At 45.9% G+C, this 23865-nt stretch overlaps 2 protein-coding genes across 2 annotated transcripts in view; both read right to left on the bottom strand.

Annotated features, from left to right (window-relative positions):
• LOC135907309 (uncharacterized) overlaps positions 1-8948 on the bottom strand; it is an 88408-nt gene extending 79460 nt beyond the window's left edge. The window contains exon 1 of the mRNA XM_070521436.1: positions 8835-8948. Coding sequence (XP_070377537.1) covers positions 8835-8948 — 114 coding nt within the window. The remainder of the gene's footprint in view (positions 1-8834) is intronic.
• Positions 8949-9099: 151 nt separating this feature from the next.
• The window catches only part of LOC139047583 (uncharacterized), a 135056-nt gene continuing 120290 nt past the window's right edge, over positions 9100-23865 (bottom strand). The window contains exon 5 of the mRNA XM_070521438.1: positions 9100-9120. Coding sequence (XP_070377539.1) covers positions 9106-9120 — 15 coding nt within the window. The 3' untranslated portion in view covers positions 9100-9105. The remainder of the gene's footprint in view (positions 9121-23865) is intronic.

Here is a 23865-nt window from a genome sequence, read left to right as displayed (position 1 = left end):
GTTTCTTTTAATGACAGAACTAATAGCTTTAGGTAAATGGTCCCAAGTAATATCCCACCTGAAGGTCTTATTCGCGTTACTGAGGTTGGTGCGGTCTACGGGCCTTCAGGATGGGCATTAGGAACGCGGCCCCCACCGCTCTATAGTGTACGTAGTTTGTTTCTGCTTGTACCTCTTTTTTTCTCTCTCTCTACCTCCCGCTTCCACTCTATTTGTCTTTTTATCCCTCTTTATCTATCCCGCCATGTAGGATAGCCAACCGGAACTACCTCTGGTACCTCTGGCCTCTGCTAATGACACTAGGATTTTTTTTTGCTTATTCAGTTACACTGTACATGGTTGCCAGTTTTCTTCATTTCTTCGTCCATTCCGTGTCAGTTGTTTTAACGTACAGATATTGTTAACTCTTCCGGCACTTCTTTTTTTTATTATTGTGTCTGACTTTCTCTTCAAAGCTTATTCTGTTGTATGCTTCTAAGGAACTAAATGAAAACCCATCCGGAGTCGCTCTATATTGTTTCATGTGGAATTTAGCCACCGACCGTTGGCCCATCAGCCTTTTTTTACTTTTAAACTTGAAACATGTCTTTAACTTAAGCCCAGAATTACATTTTCAAATATTAGCTCTGCACCATTACTTTTTTTTCCAAATTTCTCGCAATACCTCTCAAATACTGTCTCCCCCAAGTATTCTGTGTTCATTTATTGCCACATTCCGCGTCGCTCCAATCTTTATATTATATTGGTGGATGTTTAAGCAGGTATTTTGTTTGTTTAAGTGGTCACTTTCCCATTTATATTCTTTCGTGGAGGGTAAGACTTGCCATTTAATAGATGTGCATAAGTAATTGTCTCTGTAGGTATTGGCATGATTTCCAATTTCTCTGCGCCAACAATAGGGCCTAGATATGACCATTCATTGCCACACATATTCCTAATTTCTCTTGACTCTGTGTGTTGTATTGCCATAGATTAGTTACGGGACGTAACTTTCTTGCTTGACGCACTACAGCGTCTAGTTTCTTCAACGGCTGGTGTGAATGGCATGGTGTTTCTTTCTGGGCCCCGGACTTTTAGAAATGAGACGTCCAGGCTACACCCAAAATTTCCAGGTGATGCACACATAGCCAATGATTGGTAACGACAAGACAAGTTCATTTCAGGGCATTGTGTCGTGGATGTGGACGACTCGCCGAGGCACCATGCGTGGGAAGGTTCACAGGTTCAGTAACCTTGTGTGCTGTACCGCTTGGTTGTTCGCGTCACGCTTTGCTCCAGTCTCGTGCTGCACCTCTGATCTGTGAGTAAATGTTTCAAAAGGAGGCGTTTGGACGGAGCAGTCGTGGGCATACGTTGAAGGTGTGCGCTCGTTATCCGCCACAACACCCTCTTGCTTCTCCCATTGAATAATTTATGTTGTCTGCTGGTACCACCACTACGTCGCCTGGAAACATAATTCAAGTACCCTTCGGATGCCCCCTTTCCGCAACATAGATGCAAAATAAGTCAGAACCTAATTCACCGTTTTCAAGTTTTTTTTTGCGCCCTTCAACTAAAGCGAGAACGACAATGTGGGCACCAGGTATTTTTTCTTAAGTACTCGGTGTATTTCCACTACATCTTTGTAATTCCAGTCGTCTCACACGATTTCTACCTAATTATTTTAATTCTTATCCTTATAGCCTCAACAAAGTCGGCATCTTGGTACTCTAACTGAAAAAAAATGTCCCATAGCAATTCCCTGTCTAAACGTTTACGTTGCAATTCTCATTGTCTAGAAATGCTATCTCTAAATGTTCAAAATCAAGAAGGGGACCGTGAGATCGAGTAACTCACTGTGGTATAAAAGTTACAAATGGGGATAAGGTGGCTCAGAAAGGCTGACCCACCGTTCGATAGGTTGAGCTGTCCTTGTCAAAGGCAGCCTTCTCATCGTGACATTGCAATGCTGTCTTTGGCCATGCTAAGTACGCCTATTTAAACGTAGGCCATTCTTTCTGAGGCAATTTATCTCTGTAACGTTTACATAACAGCACCACTAGAGGTCTCTTTTTACTCTCAAGTATATATGCATTGAGTGAGTAAAGAGGTGTTATTCTCTATGCATTTACCTGGCCTCACCCCTTTACGTTGTATTTCCAAGATTTATTTTTGTTTTCGCCACGTGACTGGCCACTCGACGTACTTTGCGTGAATTCGAGGGCTTCTTTCATGCTCTGAATACACTCTTATGTAGCACCTATTCACAAACAGAAATATGTATTGGGAGTTTTTCATGTCACCCTACAATTTTCTCATTGACACTTTTCATCTAAGTTTATTATTTAAGAATATTAAGAATTAGTGAACAATAATTCTCTAATTAGTCAGGATGAAAAAGAATTATTTCAGTATTTCTAAGCCACAGCATAAAAAATTAACTTGGTTCTGTTCAGCAACGTGGCATTCGCATATTTTTAAGCTCTCGCGGGGTGCAGCACTGTAATATGAGGTATGCACGATATGAGTCACGCATTGTAACGACAATTTGCGCACATGGAAAAAACATAGGAGCTATAGGATGGGCTACCATCCAAAAGATAAAGATCGATAAATGGGTACAACGCGCTGTGTAAGAAATCAGAAAATCAGTCGATGACATGAAAGAAAATCACATTAAGTAGTGCAGGGTAGACTAATGAGGGCCCCTGTGCGTTGGTGTATGCCCGACCCTACGTTGTCAATCTTAAAGATGCGGGATGATTTGCGCATTTCCCGCTCGTGGTGCGAGCGAATACCGGATTCCAATGCGGTCGCCTTAATTTTATGATACGAATGACCAGGGACCATGACTTCTTTTGATAGCGGCAAGTTCGAAAGCGTCTTGGCGTTTGACCTGCGGTGAATAAATCGCGTTGAAAACGATGTTTTTGTTTGGCCAATATGTTGCATGTTACAGGTATCTCATTTAAGCATGTATACTACGTTAGGATGGGACGGTCCCAATTTAAATGGCATCTGATTTGTAGCTGAAAGCCAGTGGATGAGGTGGTCACGGTTTACGTCTTACCATGGGCGTACACACTTTGCACCGCAATTTCCCACAAAGAGCGCAGCTATTGTGCTTGCGGAACGCGAGCTTTGAAGATGAAAGGATACCGCGGAGGTTTCTTGACAGTCTGTAGACGACCCTCAATGACTCTGGAAAAAATATTTTTGAGGCGTTCGATTTAGTTAGGATTTTATAGTGTCATTTCAATGTAGGAGCCACTTTTCGGGAAGACGCAGACTCTGTCAACGCGATATTAGTTTGGGATGTACCTGGCACAGATGGGATTTGTGTTAGGGAATTCGACCTGGTTCAGTTGGTCTACGGGCTTTATGGTGTCATCAACGATTCCGGATGAGTATTTGCACTAAATGAACGAATACTCTAGTTCTTGGGAGTTTCAAACGAACTCATCGTGGATGGAGAATATTCTTTATACCAATTCGCCTGGCTATAAGGTCTTTCCGTCTTGCAAAGTTGGACGGGACCGCTAAAGAAAGATAAAAGTCCGTGCCGGTTGGTTGGTTTGCGGAAAAGCTTAGTGGATAACCGTCCTTGAGAGGTTATGACGATAACGACAAGGAAGTTCATTCTTGTGAACAAGTAATGATGACGAAAGGTAATGAACGGTTGGGCATCAATAAACTTGCCATTTACGCTTACAAAACTTTCCTCGTCATGTGCCCAAATCTGGAAGATGTCGTTTATGAAACGCTTTTAAAAAGAAGGTTTTAAAGATGAGTTGTTAACAAAACTACCTTCCAATACGCCCAAAATATATCAGCGTAGTTTGTACCTACACTAGTGCCCATAGAAGTCCTGTTCATGTGGACGTAGTCTGAGTTACTGGATTTGAAACTGTTTAATTCAAGGATGAGCTTCGTTATGTTAGAAATAATAAAGGGAAAATGAGACATCCACCCATTCGTAGCAATTTCTTCAAAGGAAACCCACACGGGTTCCTCGTAAGAAAAGCCTCAGAGTTGAAGAAAAAATCGTCCTGGTCCGGGACTCGAACCCGGGACCACCACCTTTCCGTGACAGCCGCTCTACCATCTGAGCTAACCAGGCGGATAGCAGATGGGAGGGCGAAGTCGAATTTCTCGACAACACACGAAGCAAAGACAACTGTTTGACGTAGTAGTTCTGCGAAAACCCGCAAGGTGGAGAGAAGTAATTATAGGGAAAATCAGACATCCACCCGTTCGTAGCAATTGCTACAAAGGAAACCCACTCGGGTTCCTCGAAAGGAATCCCTCAGAATTGGCGGTGGTCCCGGATTCGAGTCCCGGACCAGGACGAATTTTTCTTCAACTCTGAGGCTTTTCTTTGGAGGAACCCGTGTGGGTTTCTTTTGTAGCAATTGCTACGAACGGGTGGATGTATGATTTTCTCTTTAATAATTACTTGCCTCCACCTTGCGAGTTTCCGCAGAACTACTACGTATAAGTTAGAAATAGTTTCACCGTCTATTGGCTCGTCCATATTACATTCCCCGTAATCCTATATGGGGGCGGAAACGCCATCGCAGTGTGCTACGTTCGCGTACAGAGACAACACACCAGGTGTCATCAGAATACCACTGTCGGGGACATTTTTGTCCAAGATGTCTTTCACAAAATGATTTGTGTCTTCCATGAAGAATGGCATCACGAAGGGGGCAGAAAGAGGGGAGGCCTAAATTTGCCACCTCTATACGACCAGTATATTCTCTATGTTCTCTCTCTCTTATACGACCAGTATAAGAGAGAGAGAACATGGGTTGTCTGGGCAGTGCTGCACGGTTAACGGCGGCAGACATGGCTTCGAGCTCGCGACCAATTAACCGCGTCAGATTTTCTTGTCCGAACAGAAGAGGTCCATGTGGCTGTTCCTCGCGCGAAGATGTCAAACCTGTATTTGGTAGTTTGTTGAACTGCTGCGTTGTGCGGCGACTCATAATCAGTGCGAAATTACGGCAATCTGGCAATCTTTGATGATCGCGTTCACCGAGTCATGGTTCTCGCATATGATCAGGTAAATGCATTGTCTGATATGCGTTTCAGGATGTCGCCGATCTTCTCGGTCTCGTTGATGTGTTTGTCAACTTTACGAAAGAGCACGTGGACATGTTGAGTATATGCCACGTAAAATTCTGTCGGCGTTGGGTCAAAAGCTCCTTTTTCACTGCCAGCTGACGGCCAGAAGGCTTTCTGAAAGCATGTAGAAGCTTCTGCTTGCAGACGTCCCAACTAATGATGCCGTGTTCATGGGTCTGGCACCATGCTAGCGCTGTGTGTCTACGCTTACAACATTGCTACTCAGAGCAACAGCGACTTTTCACCATTTTTCTTACAGTACAGTTGGCCCTCGTCGCACACAGTAGACAGAACTGTGCCGTACCTGCCGGATGCATCTGAATGTACTCCGATTTCTCCCACTGCGCCACATGCCAAGGAGCGCCGCGATGTCGCTGGTGCCTTTACCTCCAATGACAAAGAGCGCCAGAAGAGCACTCACTGTGACATCACTTCTGCGCTCACCATCCTTCCTGAAGCGCTTGGATGGACCTCGGTTCCTTCTTCTTCACCCGGCCCCTCTTCAAAACTACTACTAAAGTATGAAGGGCCCTACAGTGTCGTCAAACGCGCATCCCCTGACAACTATATGATTCAACCCGTTGAACCGTCTTCGTACATGAGACGCCTAGGACGAGGCATGGTCTATGTCGGCCACTTGAAGACCTGCTATTACCCACTTATAGTGAAAAGCTGCTAGGTCGCTGGGTGACTCCCTTTATGATCCTTGGGGAAGTTGTAGAGGATGATTAGAACGGTATAGTGGGTTGTTCTGTTCGGCTTGCGTGCTCGGAAAACGATGCTGCTGCTTGAAGTCCGTGCCCTGCTCTAACGGTCAGTCCCAAACACCAAGGAATAATAACTGCCTTTACATTATATATATATATATATATATATATATATATATATATATATATATATATATATATATATATATATATATATATATATATATATATATATATATATATATATATCCTCCTAGGCTGACCTAGTGGCTCAGTTGTGGAACTGCTCTGGACAATAATATGCGCTACCGGTCGTGATTCCTGGTGGTTGTTTTACTTTCGTCAGTCGAATTTCATGATCTTTACCTATTGATGCCTGATGCCGTCCATGCCACCGTTCAACTATGACCTAGTTACCAAAGTTTTCTTATAAGTCGAGCCGCTAGGTATGTGCATCTGATCATGATGCCGTCGTGGCCGTTTTATTGCCGTGATTCGAGCAATATCATCCGACACTCGCCGTGTGGTGAAACAGTCGTCGTCATGCAATTCTCGTTACGCTGTTGTTTCCTCTTGCTTGCAACTTAACGTAATATCATCCCATTGCCTTCATGCCATTGTCACCATACCGCCTTCGTGGTTCCATTAATGTGAATCGTTCTTCTTCGCCATTAAATTTTGATCATATGGTTGTCATATATATGTGATTATAACGCCCTTGTCATGTCATCATCGTAACACAGGAGCTATCAGGTATTCATTATCAGCCTGTCAATATAATTACGCAGTGACAGTGTCCTTACAGTCATTAAAATTTCATCATTTGACTCTCGTTATGCTATCGTCTTCATGCCATCGTCTTCACACAGCTATCGTGATATAGCCATTGTCCCGTCACTGTTATGATAAGCTCGTTATCACACAGCTGCTTCCATGCATTTCTTGTGATGACTGCGTTGGGGGCTCGTTCGGTCGTTTCGTCGTCATCATTGTAATTTCAACACGCGACTCTCGTCATGTCGTTGTCATGCTACCATTGTCATCATTTCATCTTCATCACGCTGTCATTTCCCCGTCTGTATCACTTCAGCACCGTCATTCTGTTGACACGCTGTCGTCTTCTTACAACCCTCGTCGATCCGTCGATGTCATTGCTCGTTCTTCCTTCTACCGTAGTGACCCCACTGTGATTTAATCGCGGTTTTCGACAATCATCACTATTGTCATGCCCTAGTCGTCCCTGCGCCATTGTCACACAGACGTTAATACTCATATGTTGTCATACCATCCATGTCATTGCTCCTTCTTTATCATGTTTTCATCATGCGACAGTCGCCACGCGATGTTCTCATACCGCCATCGTCATCTCAGTGACCTCATTTCCTGACCTCCATGTCGCCGTCGTTATGCCATCGTCCTAATTTAGGAATTTACATCCAATTGTCGTCATGGTGTTGTCATTATTCCAGTTTGTACTTTCATAACTATAATTGCTTCGTCATTCCGTTTTCACTGCGTCGGCGTTATCAATCGTGATGCCTCCATGCCTATGGGCAACCTTGCAAACGAGTTCCATGGAGAAATCAGATGATTTCAGAGAGATAACATCAACAGGTGTTAAAGGTTACTTCAAGAATGTGCTCTGTTGCTGCATTGCTCGATTCCTATTCGCATTACCGTGGAAAATCGACATAAGGTGTCTTCTCCCATACTTTTTACACTTCCATACACTAATCACATGTCAAACCAAAAGACTACATATAAATTAATGATACTGCATACACTAAGTGCGCCTTTTTCACTTCCGTGACGTTGTATGCATTCTATGGACGAACCCACTGTTTGTAACATCTGGCGCGTCCGTCACGTGCCAGTTTCCCACGTTCTTCAATGGTGGAGGCTACCGCTTTTATATGCTTGGTTGGACTGCACTGCTTTAAAGATCCGCCCATAGTTTCGTTCAGATAACTTAAGACTATGTGGAGATTGCCGACAATAATGTCGCATTAAATGCAGCATGGTCGGCAAACTTAATCGTGGCGTTCAAGCAACCTGAATACATTGCAATGGAAAGCATGTAGGCTCGCAGCTGCCCACCGACCGTTGCCATACCTCTAGTGTAAACTTGTTTCCACTGAACCTTTTTGTTTAAAGCCGCTTCCTGGAAGAAATATTTGAGGTACCTATACAGGCTTACTTTTTAGTGGGTTTAGACGAAAAAGCTGAAACCCAGTTGTGAGAAATTTTGTTTCAAGGGACCTCAAAAGACGGATGTATAGAGCATCCATGCACAAGTATATCTTGCTGTAAACACCGCAATTCATTTGAATCCTGTATAACTTGTCCCAAAAGAAAACTTACAAAGTATGAAACATTATGTTCAAGTCTAGAATAAGAATAATATCATGTGCAACGACAAAACTTTTGTACTTTATGTTTGAAATGTTACAGTGCTACAGCCAGAAAGCCCGCTTGAATGGTGACAGTAAACAACCTTCATGCACGTGAGTGGCAGGCACCACAATAGGAACCGTCTTTATGACTTGGAATGTGGCACATTGTGATGCATCGTGCTTATGAGCACACTTTTCTGAACCATGGGCAAACAAGCGGAGCTGCTTCAAGGTATACGACAGCATTGATGCACAGAGAAAAATCAATATTCCTATTCAATGCAAGCATTTAGCACGTGTTTAAAAATTGCTCAAAAAGCTCTCATATCTAAAATAAAAATTAGTAAGAACATGATATCTAGCTACATATTGATTTCTGTTGCACAAATAGAAATTGTCGTGACTGGTGCTTAGGTGATGCACATTTCTAAGCGGGTACCTGTTCAGTGCTCACCGCTTTATTCTGGTAAAAATTTACACATGAGCATTATGGATTTGAAAAAAAAAAGAATGCATAAAGGGCAAGCCGCTGTTTATGCTGGAAGTCTTAGATAGGTCGTGCATAAAAATGGCAGTTTGGTGGAATCAGGATCGTTACGTAGCCGCAGTTACTTATGAAAAAGATTACCTCATGCCAGGCATTGCATAGCTCGGCCACAGAATCTTCGGCGTATGCACTGCATCGGTTGTGAGCAGCGATCACGACCAAAGCAACTGCGGCAATATTCAGCACACAAGCCATTGCCCACTTGTCGAGTGAGAAACACTGCTCTGCCATCCAAATACGCCGATTTATATACCCGTCTACGGCCCAATAACAGCGATTGTCGTCATTCTGCTGTATGACGATATCGTAGCATCTGTCATTCCTCTTTTTGTAGGCGTCAGCCGCTCTTTCGTCAGGCGTCAATGCTCTGTAAATGAGAAAGATCCTATTCTTACTGGTGTACGCATAAAATATTTTCCTGTTGTGAAACTCTCAGCTTAGGAAAAAATGTATTGAGAGGGCTGGGGAGTGGGGGGGAAATTAGTAAAAATTATTCATGGCCTAATAAAAAATTTACACTTGAACAGCCATAGTGCTGTCAGAGTATCAGCATGTCACACAAAGTAAGGCTGGTGGTTTAAGGGGTCGCATAAGCTCCTGTGAATAAGCGCTCACTCAGTGGACACGCATGATCTGAAATAGATCAAGAGGCAGCATAACCTGGAACAGCTCTTGCAGCCAATCGATAGAAGTGTGCGCTACATGCTGCCGTTCCTTGCGGCATTTAATTGTGCCGTGCCTCCAAAATTTTGAAGATCCCATGACCCCCAACAATCGACATGCGAAAAAAAAGCCTTACCAAGGCACCACACGTCAGGCTTTACTAGGTCCCCCTCGCGAAATCGGGTTTTCGAATTCAATTCGTAATGATGGAGAAATTAGCAGCATACAAATTTTGCATTTCCGTATTAGGTTCCAGTTTTTTTCGACAGCGGGTTGGGAGTCTTGTATTCGGATAAATCGTCACAATCTAGATCATACATAGGCATATGTAATAATTCTCAAAAGACAGGTTGTGGCATGGATTAAAAGACGAAAGCTTTTCATTTGAAGGTACTTAATTCAAATCCTAGTCCGAGTCGCCACTTTTTTCAGGCGTGAACTAACACCCGCAAGCTTTAAAGAGCGTTGGCGCGAGCCGCCGAGGTTATACTAGTCCAGATAAAACCAAATTATGAAATCCTATTGTTGTTCCAAAAAGATACTGTCTCACCAAAATAGGAATTGACCACCTTGGTGCAGTATGCTACTTCCTCCATCATGACACCTGCAACTAACCCCTGGCCCTCAGTTCCCAACAACTGCACAGCACCTGACCATGGTGGCGGTCAGACATGCTACACAGCAGAAGGTGGTAGAAATATCTATCTCCAGACACGCCATTCTGGTAAATGAGCCAGGCGACATTTCAAATGTGAACACTTTTAATTATAAGCTAGCTTGTGGGAATGCGAAATGCGAAAGTTGTGGGATCGTTCCCCACCTGCAGCCAGTTGTTTTTTCATTCACGTTCATTTTCATTATTTTATCGTATCTTTATTTCATTTATTAGGCACAAGTAATTTTCCTAAGTTGTCCTTCGTGTCAGTGTTTTTTGGCTTCTTAAGATATGACTAATAAATTGCCGGTCCCCCTGGGTAACCCAACTTTCTTCTCGTTCATTGCATAACGAGGGTCTTGAATCCAGCAACATTGGTGCCTCCAGGTAGCATGTGGGGGTTTATTGACCCGTTGCCTTCATCAAAAAAAGTTCACGCTCTTGTGAGGCATGCGGCAGAAAGGATGGACCACGTCCGCCGCCCAGGTTTGTGAGTGGTGGCGCTGGCTAACACTTCCAGGGTTCTACTCGGAAACATTAATATTCAATAAAGGGGATAGGCAAATGGCGCCGCAGTAGCTCAATTGGTTGAGCATCGCACGCGAAATGCGAAGGTTGTGGAATCGTTCTCCACCTGCGCCAAGTTTTTTTTTATTTACTTTCATTTCCAAAAATGTATCGTTTCTTTACTTATTCTTTCCAAAAATTTATCTCGGGCCCCTCGGTGAACCTCCTTCCTTCTCGTTCACAGTAATTACACGTGTCACAGACACGTCGTTGCTAATCATGGCAGACACGCACTTCCGCGCACTCAAGAAATTGAATGTACGTGCAAGAGCTCAAGTTCTTTGTTAGCAACGAGGACGGCATGCTAACACATTGGTAACAAAGTGTGGCAATGTCGGCTGCTTCAATATTCTCCCGAACCAGCTGGTAATTGCGTTTTTACAGCACTTAACAGCGTCTGTGTTCTGCAGCGCAAGCTTTGAAGGAGCAATCCTTGACGTGGACGCCTAAATGCGCTGTTAACCAGGATGGAAAACCAACCAGCCCAAGATGCTGTTCCAGCGAAATCTCAAGCGTGTAGGTCAATTAGTAAGAGGGGGTTTTGATAATCAGAGTTAACTCTGCAGAAGACTACAATAATTGGCAATGCATGTGGAAGTCATCACAATATCTTCATCTGGGGCCTACCACTACCATAGAAGAAAGAAGCCTGCAGTCATTGAATTTGGCCTGTCATGATAAAGGGAGCAGAAACTTACACATTAACACAGGACATTGACAAGAGGTTAACGATCGCGCAAAGAGCAATGTAGCCAAAAATGTTAGGTGCAAGATTAAGAGTCGGGAAGAGATCCGTCTTCTTCAGATAACAAACCAGCGTAGTTGACGTAGTATAATACAATAAAAAGGAAAAAAAATGAAGCTAGGATGGCTGCATATTTCATAGGGCAGATAACTGGCGGTGAGACTGATTTAACGAAAATGTGCTATAGGTTGGATGGCGCAGTAGAACATGGCAGAAAATCCGTTCGTGTTATGAAATTAGGAATTTGCAAGCACAACTCCATAACTGCTAGCGCGAGGAAGTTGTAGATGAAGATTGCTGGAAAGGCCTTCTTTCGATACTAGACACTAAAACAGGCTAATGATGACAAGAATAAGTCTCATAAATACTTGTCTAATCACTATACAAGTATTTTGAAAGTTGCTTGTAGAAGACACGTTATTATATGAAAATATCTTAAACACCACAACCGCTATGATCAGAAAATGTCGATCGCAATACGTCCAATCTTCCGATATACGTTTGTACGGCGTAGCCAGCTACCAAATACCAACTTTCAAAAACAGCAAAGACGGAGCTGTGTATGCAAAGGGGACCATCGTTTTCTGTTCGCCAACAAAATAGTGAAGCATTTGCAATTTTTGTTATTCCTAAATATTCCCTTTTAAGTACGCTATAACTTTTATTTCTGCAGTTACGGCCACTGCTGTTCGGTTGACAAGATCTTAAGACCTACATAAAGGTATTATTATTATTGTCTACCGTGTCCTACATTACGTGGCCAACATTGCCCGCGAGACACGGAAAACACCGGCACGGCTTCGCGCTTCAGCGTAGCAGTTGTGCTGCTCTCAAGTGCGCAACAACTGAACTAATTTCGCACTTGTATGAACAGATAAGTCTTATTTCTTCTAAAAAAATGGCTGCTGCATTCGTGGGTATCTTTAAGTTGGCAACGCGCAGTAAATGTACACAACGTGCCTCAAATTTTGCAAACTTTAGAGCAACCTTTTCAAGCAAATCACGTCACATATCCTTGTTAAGAGTGGTGCCCTAAGGGTGCCCATAAACACTCTTTTGAAGTGTTGTATTCGCTGGGCAGGCTCTAAGCTCGTTTAATTACTACGTAACGTATTCGAGAGTCTCATTGCTTCCGCGCTGAAGCTAGGATTCTAGTGGGTTTTAAAGTGATGCTTCTTGCCTTTCTTCTTCGCAGATTTCCGGTGCTGCCTGCTAAGTGCTCGCATGATGATTGTTGACATAATCAAATGTGAGCTGCGCATTGGCCGCTTCCCCAAATATTTTACCAACGCTACATAATGGTTTCTGGGGCAAACCAACGTGTGTCTGGAAGTTGTTATTGGACATCTGGACGCGGCTGCGCCTTACCTAATGAGGTGTTTGCTTACTTTCCCTAACCTAAGATGTGACCTAACCTAAGATGTGACCCCATTATAGGCAGGACATCTGGAAAATAAGAACTTTTTATTTCATTATGTGGTACAACGCTGTCCTGCCTGATAACTTTTGTTGTGATTACATAGCAGGGTACAAAATTGTGTTTCGAAAATCCCGTGAACAAGTTTCCCATGCAATACTTGATGTGACTGTGTGCTCACGAAGCTATTTAAACCCATACAAACGCAATAGTATAATGAGTGGTGTACAGTGGGTAGCTGACTCTGGGAGCATAAAGTGTACTTGTCTTGGAAAGCTCACATGCTTGCCACTCAATCTCATTGTATTTCCTTAAATTCATAGGGAAAATCCAGTAGTCAAAATAGAGGACATTGAAGGCATGTCAATTATTCCCCTCCAGCAAAAAAAAAAATATATCTTATAAAGTACGAGTTAAAATACACTCATTTATTCACAGGTATCCATCTTGATCACTTCTTTTTCTTCCTCCTGTTCTAGTCTCTTCCGTCTTCTTCTTTGCCGGAACATCACATCCTCCCGGACTTCGGTTTTCATCCCTCCTGGGATGATAGGGTATGACATTTCCCACTGTTGCTATTTAGGTTTTTCCTTCCGGTCCAAGATAGTGTAGCGATTTCAAAATTCCTTGTTGCTTGATGGTCTTTATCGCTGTGTAGGGCCCAGAAAATCTGGACTTCGGTTCATCTAAACTTCTCCGGACTAAAACTGTATCTCCAGGCTCCATTACAGGCATCTTCGAGCTATGTCGCAGATCGAAGTGTCTCTTCATGGTTGATCTGTAGCGTGCAAACTCCTCTTCTGTCTTGTACCTTTTCTGCAGGTCTACTTTTCCAACGATTCCAAGGTCGTAGTCTGCGGGTAGCCAAGTTGCTTCGCCTAATGCAGCAAAGTTAGGCGTGCATCCTAATCCCGTAGTGTGACAATGATTGTGGTGCCTGACTGCTGCTTCCAAGGCACACTTCAATTCTCCACGGAAATCATGGTAAATTGCGATGAATGTTTTCAAATCCCGAATGAGCCTCTCAGCTAGGCCGTTTCCTTCTGGATGGTAGGGTGTGGCAAATCTCGGGGAAATTCCTCTATCACGGGCCCATTCTCGAAGTTTATTACTGCGGAAAGCTGGCCCCTTGTCGGAGACCACAACCTTGGTGTTCTTGAACTTATTCCGCTCCAGTAACGTCAAAACCTAATTGGCGTCTTCCTTTCCTGGCTTTGCAGCCGCCATGCGTGTGCATTCAACTTTTGCGAAAATGAATCGTTGTGTATTACTGACTGCCTCTCCTCGTTTTTTAGTTCGGCAAAATCTAGATGAATTACATCAAATGGTACTTGGGAATGATTAGCGATGACCATTTAATTCCCCCTTGGACGATACTTGGCCTTCTTAATTTGGCACTAGTGACAGGTTTGCACGTAGTTCTTGATATCTTCCTTCATATTTTTCCGGATGAATCGACTTTTTATCTTCCAATAAGTTTTCCAGAATCCATCATGCCCTCCTGACTCTGGGCTGTCATGGTACAGCTGCAAAACCTTTTTCACCAAAGTTCCTGGCATCCAAAATTTGCCATTATTGTAAGTCAGGTCTTCGGTGCCTTCCCACAAGCTGTAAACGTGTTCATGATCAGATGTTCTCACTTCTGTTATGTGAAGCCTGGAAAGAGCATCTGCGTCAGAAAGTTTATCGCCAGGTCGATGGCTTACATCGAAAGTGAACTGTTGTATTCAACTGATCCAACGCGCCACCCTGCCCTTAGGCTGGGTTAATCCCAAGAGGTAGGTTAATTGCTCGGTTGTCAGTGAAAAGCCGGAAATGACGACCCTCTGTGTAGCTTCTGAGATACCGGAGTGTCATCACAAGAGCCAGGGCCCCTTTTCCTGTGGTCGTATAATGTTCTTGAGCTTTTGAGAACGTAGAAGGATAATAGCCAATCCCTTTGAGTTGGCGTCTTTACTGTTCCTTTGCATCTCGTTGATAGAGAACCACCCCTGTACCATATTGTGAAGCGTCCGTGCACAACTCGAAAGGCTTGTTGAAGTCAGGTAGCACAGGATCCAACGCTATAGCTTCAACAAGGTACTCGTACGCTTTCTCGCACTCTTCACTCCAGATAAATGGCACATCCTTTTGCGTCAGCTTGGTGAGGTATCGTGTCTTTGCGGCGTAATCCTTAATGAACGCACGAAAATGACCGGCGAGTGTTAATATTTAACTTTGACTCGCTGAGGGCTTGTAACACACACGAAAGCTGTTTTTCATGTTCTCTTGTATGTGAGTATATGATAATGTCGTCAATGTATACGTTACAAAACGTTCCTAGGAACTCATCAATAATGCCAGTCATAATTTTCTGAAACCAAGCTCCAAAATTCTTCCAACCGAATGGTAAGCGGTTGTACTTGTACACATCGAAAGGTGTTACAAAAGCTGCTTGTAATGTTCTTGTAGTGGCACCTGCCAGTATCCTTTACAGAGGTCGATCCGAGAGAAAAAATTTGATCCACCAGTTTCATTGATGGTCTCATCCATTCGGGGCATGGGAAAAGGAAACTAATCAGTCTGGACGTTTATCTGCGGTAATCTGCGCAAAGGCGAAATGAGCCATCGTATTTCGGTACTATGGTGATTGGTGACGCGAAAGTGGATGAGGAAGGCCTTATAATACCAGCATTTAGCATTTGCTGCAGTTCGGCCTTTAGCCAGGTCTTTTTCTCGCGGGAGAGACTGTACGGCTTTTCACGCACTACTGTGACGTCACGAAACATAAACGGTACCTCGAAGACATCTGCTGCTGGCGGGTACGTCTCAACACAAACAAGTTCGGGGAAATTTGTCAGTATCTCATCAGCATTTTTAACACTTCGATGTGAATTTTCAATTCCACATAAATTAGGCTTAAATGATCCGTCAATAGTCACTTCGTGTCTCCAAGAAATATTCATCTTCAATCACTTCATATCAGGTCTAGATAAAATAAACAGGAAGTCAAAATCCTGTATGACAAGGGCATCTACTTTCAGGTGATGTCCACCAAATTCAACTTCGACTTCTGCCAGTGTTGAAACCTTCTAGTTTTTCGATCATAGCTTTGAACACTAACTATTCTTCCTTCATACAGCTTGCTCGGTTGGACAATTTCCTGATTTAGCAGGCTTACGGATGCTCCAGTATCAACCAGAGAGTCCAGACCTTTTCCATTTACCATCATTTTAACAAATAAGAGATTGGACTTCAGAAGGTATACATTTTCCATCGTTTCACACTCATCGGAATCGGTAATAAAATATTCTACTGTTTCGCCATTTTAACCAGAGTGCTCCACTTACAGTCAAAGTTGGATGCCAGATACCAGTCGCCTTAAGCTTCGGACCTTTGACGTAGCACTTACCTTACGATATAAATGCAGGTGTTTAGACACACTGAAACGCATATCTTGCACCATGCTGAACAGAAAGGCCCTACAATGTTGACGAAACCACATGGTTAGCTAGGGTTCTCCGTTGTTTTAAGAAGCTTATGATATTTAGGAAATGTTTTCATGTACCTGTACCATGTATCCTTGACACGCGGGCAGCCTTTGCATGTAGGCCGCGGATACATGAAAATGCAAGCACAAAATTGCTCCTAATCGCACTTTACACATTAATTTCCATTTCGCACCCAATGTATGTTGAGCTGAAAACAATGACTCAACAACGGAACCCAGGCGCCTATTAAGGAACGGCCAGGGAACATTTCACCTTTCCAAAAATCTGCAGAACCCAACTCACAGTGACTTTTCGATAAAGCCTTAAGCATTGAATCGATATAGGGACACAACGCATAGCAACTTTTCTTAACAGTCAGGAGGTGTGTAATGCATTTGACCTCCTTCTTCCTGCTTCCTGAAGAAAATGTGACGTCACCTATGGAGCCGCCGAAAAGCCTGCACGTGAGCTCCGAAGTGCAATGCGCTACGTTAGGGATGAACGATCAGAAACGCGTTAAGGCTGCTGAAGATGCAGCGATTCGAACGAAAAAATGTGGTGCAGTCAAAGCCGTCGCAAAACAATTTTAAGAGTGTTCATTTCAGGCGGCTGCAATTTTAGCGTTGCGCCTGGTACCAAGGCCTAGCTTGCTTGGTGTCAAGTCTTGTGGCATACACGGGCTTAACTAAACATAATGGCAAAGTACGTGGCGTTATGACCACATTGACCTGTGTTTAATAGGAGCAAAAAATACTTGTGTATTCCCGTTGAAGAACGCTTCGTAGCCTTAAATGTTTTGCAGCGCGCAAAAGCGGTTCCTGAAGTTCAGTGTGGGGTGTCACGGCAAGCGTTAGAAATACAGCCTATACAAAGAAGCCTCTCGTATTTATGAGTACATAATTTTTGCGTACGTACCTGGCTAAGTGACGCATGTCTTCTAGACGTTTTGAAAATTTTAACAATATTACTGCTTAGTACATATTATGTGCATATTGCCACCTTATTTACACATGTTAGGTTACATATGTAACTTCTAAATAGAAACCGAGTGCATGACAGGTGATGTATGCTTAGCAGAACCGCAGCCAATCCTTACTGGTTAGAGCAGGGACTTAGGCTTCGGGAGGTCATTCGTTGGAAGCCCACCGTCGGGAGCCCACAGAAATTCAACTCGGGCAAAATTGTTCTTCGGCCAGGCATTCGAATTTCTTCAAATGTGCTCACTCGGAACAAACTCTGCTGGCCTCGACGTTTCTCTCGAGGCTACATTTTCAACAAACATGCTGCCTGGAAATCGACTATCCTCCGTGTCCCGGCTCAGACTCGATTGAAACATCAGCGAACTGCCCAGTGAGCCTGCTTCCCTGTACACTGGACCCATCTGATGCGCCACAGTTATCACATGTGCACAATGGTGCCGACTCCCTCACGCGGAGCGCACACACACCCATGCCACATGGTACGTGTAGGGCATGCACTGTCGCAAGCTGTTCTGAACAAGAACGCATAATCCAAGGGCCACCATGACCAAGACGGAACAAACGTGCGTTGTCTGATCTAGCGAGAATTCGCAGAAGCTTCAATTCCCCGCGACGGCAAACATTCCCCAAGATGTCTACGAAGAGGACGCGGTGCATGACTTCACCCCCATAAAATGAGGCTGGTGGTTCCACGTCACCAGCTTCCAAATCGGTAGTTGTCCTTTGAAGCGTCTAGATCATTGCGATGGTGAAATTGCAGAGCGCCCAACCCCATATGTGGTAGGACCGGATTCAAATATATGTGCCGCCAGAAACGCATAGGTTTTGCAAAGATCACACATTTCCCCCCATGTGGCGCTTGTTTCTTCATGTCGGTTTGCAGCTCTAAAACGAGCTCTAAAATTTCCGAGGTTCTCTGGGGGCCCTTTCTGTCCTCCTCTCCAGCATCCGCTGCTGCTGCGGTAGTGTACCTACCAGTAAGAGGTACAAACGTGCTTGCAGCCTGTTGCTCGACAACTACGGAAGTTACAAACGATGGGAAGATACCTACCTATTGTGAATTTGGCCCCATGATGCTGCCAGACATCCTTTTTTGTGCCTATTTTGGTTTCAAAGGTTCTTTGGGGTGCCGGTACCTTTCCAAGCGTAGCACACATAAAGAAAGCCAAGAGCCCTGCTGAGGTACAGGTTTGTGGGTTTCGAGCGGACCTCTGGGTACCCGCAGGCGATGCGAAGCAAACTCTCGCCCACCCACAGTCAAGGTGGACGCTCTGGCCGCGGTGGCAATTTAATAAAGTTCAGCTATCCGGTTGGCAGTCATGAGGCTCAGAGCGGAGAAATCCAACTCCTTGCACAGAATCAAAGGTCTCATCCGGCCGAGGCGGGGCACGCAAAGGTAGGCAGGGGATATGCGTCGATCTTAGTGCCATTGATCCGCCATCGGTAGTCAAGGCAAGAGCGAGTGGATCCATGTTTCTTCTTCGCTAGAACTGCAGATGACCGTGGATAACTAGACGATTTTATTACGTCCCAGCAAAGAATGTTGTCAAGTTTCTTCAAAATTTACTGCAGTCGGCAAAAGTATGTCGAAACTGGTCGTCATAATGTGTGACTTACCACGTCTGTGCATGGTTAATTTTATCATCATCTGGTAGCCGAATATTCGAGATATCCATCCCCATATTTTGCTAAAATATGCTTTAGCGTCCCATGTACCGTTATGCAGAAATGCAACACCCTCATTTTTGGGAAACGTAATCTATACACGACTGTATTACGTAATACATTTTAGGGCCATATATATTGTTACGCATGAAGAAAACGAAGACCAGTGAACGTGCTTGCGGTCCCGAGTGGAGGAAAGAAGAAGAGGACGACGCTCAGTGGATAAACCAGCTGACCGCTCTAGCGCTCACCTTCGCGACTTAAAGTAAACGGTCCCCTTCATCCGTAAGGGTTACAAACGGTCTCCTTCGCGCGCAACAAAGTGGTGGAGGTGCGGGGTACCGCTCACAACAACGGAACCATCACTGCCGCAGCTTCGTAGAAGCCGTCGACTTGCCGGCCTCCCGCCATCAGCCGTGACCATCTTCGACATGCCAGAAGAAGGAGCCACTCCGAGGGCAGCGCCTAGCAGTCCACTGCCATACTACCGAGTTCCACCCACCTTCGGAGGCAAAGCGGGGGAAGATGCCGACGAGTGGCTCGTCCACTACAAACGAGTGAGCAAATCCAACGGGTGGGATCCAACCGCTCAGCTCACCAATGTGGTGTTCTCCCTGACCGATACCGCCCTCGTGTGGTATGAGAACCACGAGGACGCGCTTACGACGTGGGAACATTTTGTTGACGAGTTAAAGGCGTGTTTTGGGGACTCAGTCGCCAAAAAGAAGCGTGCGGAGCAGACACTGTCGCAACGGGCGCAGCTACCAGGTGAGACATGCACAACATACATCGAAGAAGTGTTAAAGCTGTGCAAGGTGGTCAATGCTCGCATGTCGGAAGAAGATAAAGTTGGACATTTGCTGAAAGGAGTGGCTGAGGATGTCTACAATTTTCTAATTGGAAAGGAGAGCCTCAGTTCTGTGTCCGACGTCATTCGGCACTGCAGAACTTTTGAAACGCTCAAGATGCGTCGGATTGCGCCAAAGTTTGGTCGGTTGGCAAACGTTACGACGGTTGCCAGTGTGGACACGAGTCCTTGCCTCGACCTTCCTTCGACCATCCGACAGATTGTCCGCGAGGAACTTTCCCGCCGCGAAGGGTTGCTGCATTCGACTGTTGACCACCATGGCGTGTACACGTCGCGAGAGGCTATGACGGCGCAACATTCGGCCCCTTGGCAATCGATGGTTACCGCAGCGGCCGTGGAGTACAGCGCAGCCCCACAGTCGAGGATGACAACACGCCCGCCGACTCCGCGCTATGACCAACGCACTCAGCGCACGCCTTCTCGACGCCCGATGCATCCTCGTGACACACGCCACGAACCAACCCACTACACGCGGGAAAATGGTAATGTCCGCTTCATCGACGAACGACCAAGGTTTCGACCTCTCCCGATGTGTTATTCCTGTGGCGTCCCGGGTCATATATCGCGGTTTTGCAACCAGCGTATGACCACGCGGTATGGCCAGCCGTCAGAGTTTTCTCGGCCCTACGAACGGCCACACGGTGCCCCGTGGCCAGCACACGTATCGTCTGGCGATGAGTATTGGCCGAGCAGCTCCCGGAATCGCTCCCCAGCATCTGACAGAAGTTTGACACCCCCACCGCAACGTCGTGCTCCCCGTTCTCCCTCACCGCTGCGTCGCACCGCGTCCCCTTCGTCACCGGAAAACTAGCTAGCGCGGCCGATGGAGGTGAGGTCGCTGGAGACGTGCTACTGACAGAAATACCTCCTGTGCTGATGCTGAAAAACAAAGTGCGCGTGCTTGTAGATAATGTCCCTGTGATGGCTCTGGTGGACACAGGCGCAACAATTTCGGTCATGAGTGTCTCTTTTAAACACGTGTTAGGGCGAAAGGTTTTGTTTAAATGGGACGAAGATTCAAAGTTCTGTGGAGTGAGTGGTGAGCCGTTGCGACCTATTGGTGTGTGTAGTGCTGACGTATTTTTGGGAGGCCATGTTATTACGACAGAGTTTGTAATTATTCCTCGGTCGACTCATGATGTTATTCTCGGCATGGACTTCTTGCGGGAGTGTGGTGCTACTGTCAACTGCCGCACAGGAAAAGTATTCTTAAGTGGTAGGGTTCCATCAGGACTCCTGGAGAACCCTGTAGATCGCGAAATTGCACTGTGTGTTTGTGGTGATACGGTCATACCTGCATCATCTACCGTTTGCGTTCCCGTTGTCTGTTGCGGCGCCGATTCCGACTGCTTCGAAGCTACCGTAGAACCGATGCACTTTAACTGTATGAAGAAGAATGTGTTGGTGCCACATTGTGTGGTGTCGATCAAAGGCGGACGCACTGGCTTATGGACCGTAAACTGTTCTAAGGAGCCCGTTATACTATCAGATGGCATGAAATTAGCCTTCGCCAGGGAACACGCGTCCTTATCAGTGGCTGGCCTTACAGATGTGCCGGAAGAACCCGATGGCCACAGTTCGGAAACGGCCCTTTTGTCGATGGTAAATAAATCGCTCAGCACGAGTGAACGCCGAACGTTAGTGGGTGTGCTTTCGAAGCACGTTTCGGTATTCGACTTTGCGCAGAAGGACAATATACCTGCAATCCCTGCGTCTCGAACGCGCCATACCATCAGCACGGGTTCGGCAAATCCGATTAGACAAAAGCCATATCGTGTTTCACCATCAGAGCGCCAGATTATCAACGAACAAGTGCACGAAATGATGAAAAAGGGAGTCGTACAAGAGTCAGCAAGTCCATGGGCAGCTCCAGTGATTCTTGTTAAAAAAAAAGATGGATCTTGGAGATTTTGCGTCGACTATCGCCGTTTGAATGCTGTAACAAAAAAGGACGTGTACCCACTCCCACGTATTGATGACGCAATAGACTGCCTTCATTCCGCCTCTTACTTTTCCTCAGTAGATTTACGATCCGGCTATTGGCAAATTCCAATGCATCCTGACGACAAGGAGAAGACTGCCTTTGTAACCCCTGACGGGCTCTTCGAATTTAACGTGATGCCATTTGGATTGTGCAACGCTCCGGCAACTTTCGAAAGATTTATGGACACTGTATTGCGTGGCTTGAAATGGAACATCTGCATGTGCTACCTCGACGACGTCGTCATCTTTGGCCGCACCTTCAGCGAACACAACTCGCGTCTAGATATTGTCCTGAACTGCATCAGAAACGCTGGTCTAGTTTTAAACTCTAAGAAATGCCACTTCGGAGACCGCCAAACCCTTGTGCTTGGGCACCTCGTCGACAAGGATGGCATCCGCCCTGATCCCCAGAAAACAGCAGCCGTTGAAGCGTTCAGTGCACCGCGCTGTGTCAAGGAGCTCCGTAGTTTTCTGGGGCTTTGTTCCTATTTCCGCCGATTTATTCCTAAATTCGCCGACGTTGCGTATCCGCTGACATGTCTGCTACGAAAGGACACCCCCTTTGAGTGGACTCCGGAGTGCGACTCTTCTTTTCGTCAGTTGAAGTTCCTGCTGACGTCACGACCGGTTCTTCAACACTTCAGTCCTTCAGCTCCGACTGAACTCCACACGGATGCCAGTGGCATAGGTATTGGTGCCGTCCTAGTTCAACGCTACGGTGACCGCGAACACGTGATCGCATATGCAAGCCGCTCATTAAGTCGGCTCGAGCAGAATTACACTGTGACGGAACAAGAATGCCTCGCGGTAATATTTGCGGTTCAGCGGTTTCGTTCCTACCTGTATGGACGCCCCTTTACAGTGGTCACCGACCACCACTCATTGTGTTGGCTTGTGAATCTTCGTGACCCTTGTGGCCGCCTTGCGCGCTGGGCGCTCCGACTGCAAGAATACAGCTTCACCGTCTCTTATAAGAGTGGTCGACGACACGCTGATGCGGACTGTCTCTCGCGTATGCCACTTAGTACTACGGACTGTGACGCCGACGACTTCGATCACCTCGTGGCTTCTGTGTCGCCGCGTTTTCCAGACGTCGACTGCTTCAAAACCGAACAGCGAAAAGACGATAAATTAACACCGCTCTTCACCTCTACGACCGCCTCGACGACAGCAAACCAGTTCTGTGTACGTGATGGACTCCTCTATAAGAACTTTTCCAGCACTGGCGCACGTTTTCTCCTAGTGGTGCCGGAGAGCCTTCGCACAGCGATTCTGAGTGCTATGCACGACGACCCTACGTCTGGCCATCTAGGTTCGGCGAGGACGCTCTACCGGATTCAGGAACGCTTTTATTGGCCTGGAATGCGACAATCTGTTGAGACGTATGTGGCCAGCTGCATGCAGTGTCAGCGCCACAAACGGCCATCTACTGCTCCAGCAGGTCTTCTGCAGCCGATCCCGCCTCCAAGCACGCCTTTCCAACAAGTGGGCATTGACTTCGTAGGCCCATTTCCAAAATCAGCCAAGGGAAACCGTTGGATAGTTGTTTGCGTCGACTACCTCACACGCTACTGCGAGACGGCGGCCGTGCCCTCCGCAACTGCCACTGAGGTTTCAACATTCCTGCTGCAATATGTGATCCTGCGACATGGTCCGCCTCGCGTGATCATCAGCGACCGTGGACGACAATTCACAGCAGACGTCGTAGAGGAGCTGCTTCGTTTGTGCGATTCCCAGTTGCGTCACTCGACACCGTACCATCCACAAACGAATGGGCTTACGGAGCGCACCAACCGAACAATTGTAAACATGCTATCTATGTACGTTTCATCCGACCACAAGAACTGGGATGACGTACTGCCTTTTATCACGTACGCGTTCAACACCGCCAAGCACGAGACCACCGGCTATAGCCCTTTCTTCCTGCTGTACGCACGGCCACCCCGGTACACCATCGACACTGTTTTCCCCTTCTGCAGTCACGAAAATCCCACTGTCGCCGAGACTCTCTGCCTCGCCGAAGAAGCTCGTCGTATTGCTCGTTTGCGCACTTTGGCATCGCAGGACAGATCAAAAGCACGCTACGACATTCGCCACCG

This window comes from Dermacentor albipictus, chromosome 7, assembly GCF_038994185.2.
Source record: "Dermacentor albipictus isolate Rhodes 1998 colony chromosome 7, USDA_Dalb.pri_finalv2, whole genome shotgun sequence".
Taxonomy (NCBI): domain Eukaryota; kingdom Metazoa; phylum Arthropoda; class Arachnida; order Ixodida; family Ixodidae; genus Dermacentor; species Dermacentor albipictus.
Note: the sequence above shows the minus strand (reverse complement) of the source record. Positions and strands in the feature narration are given on the sequence as shown.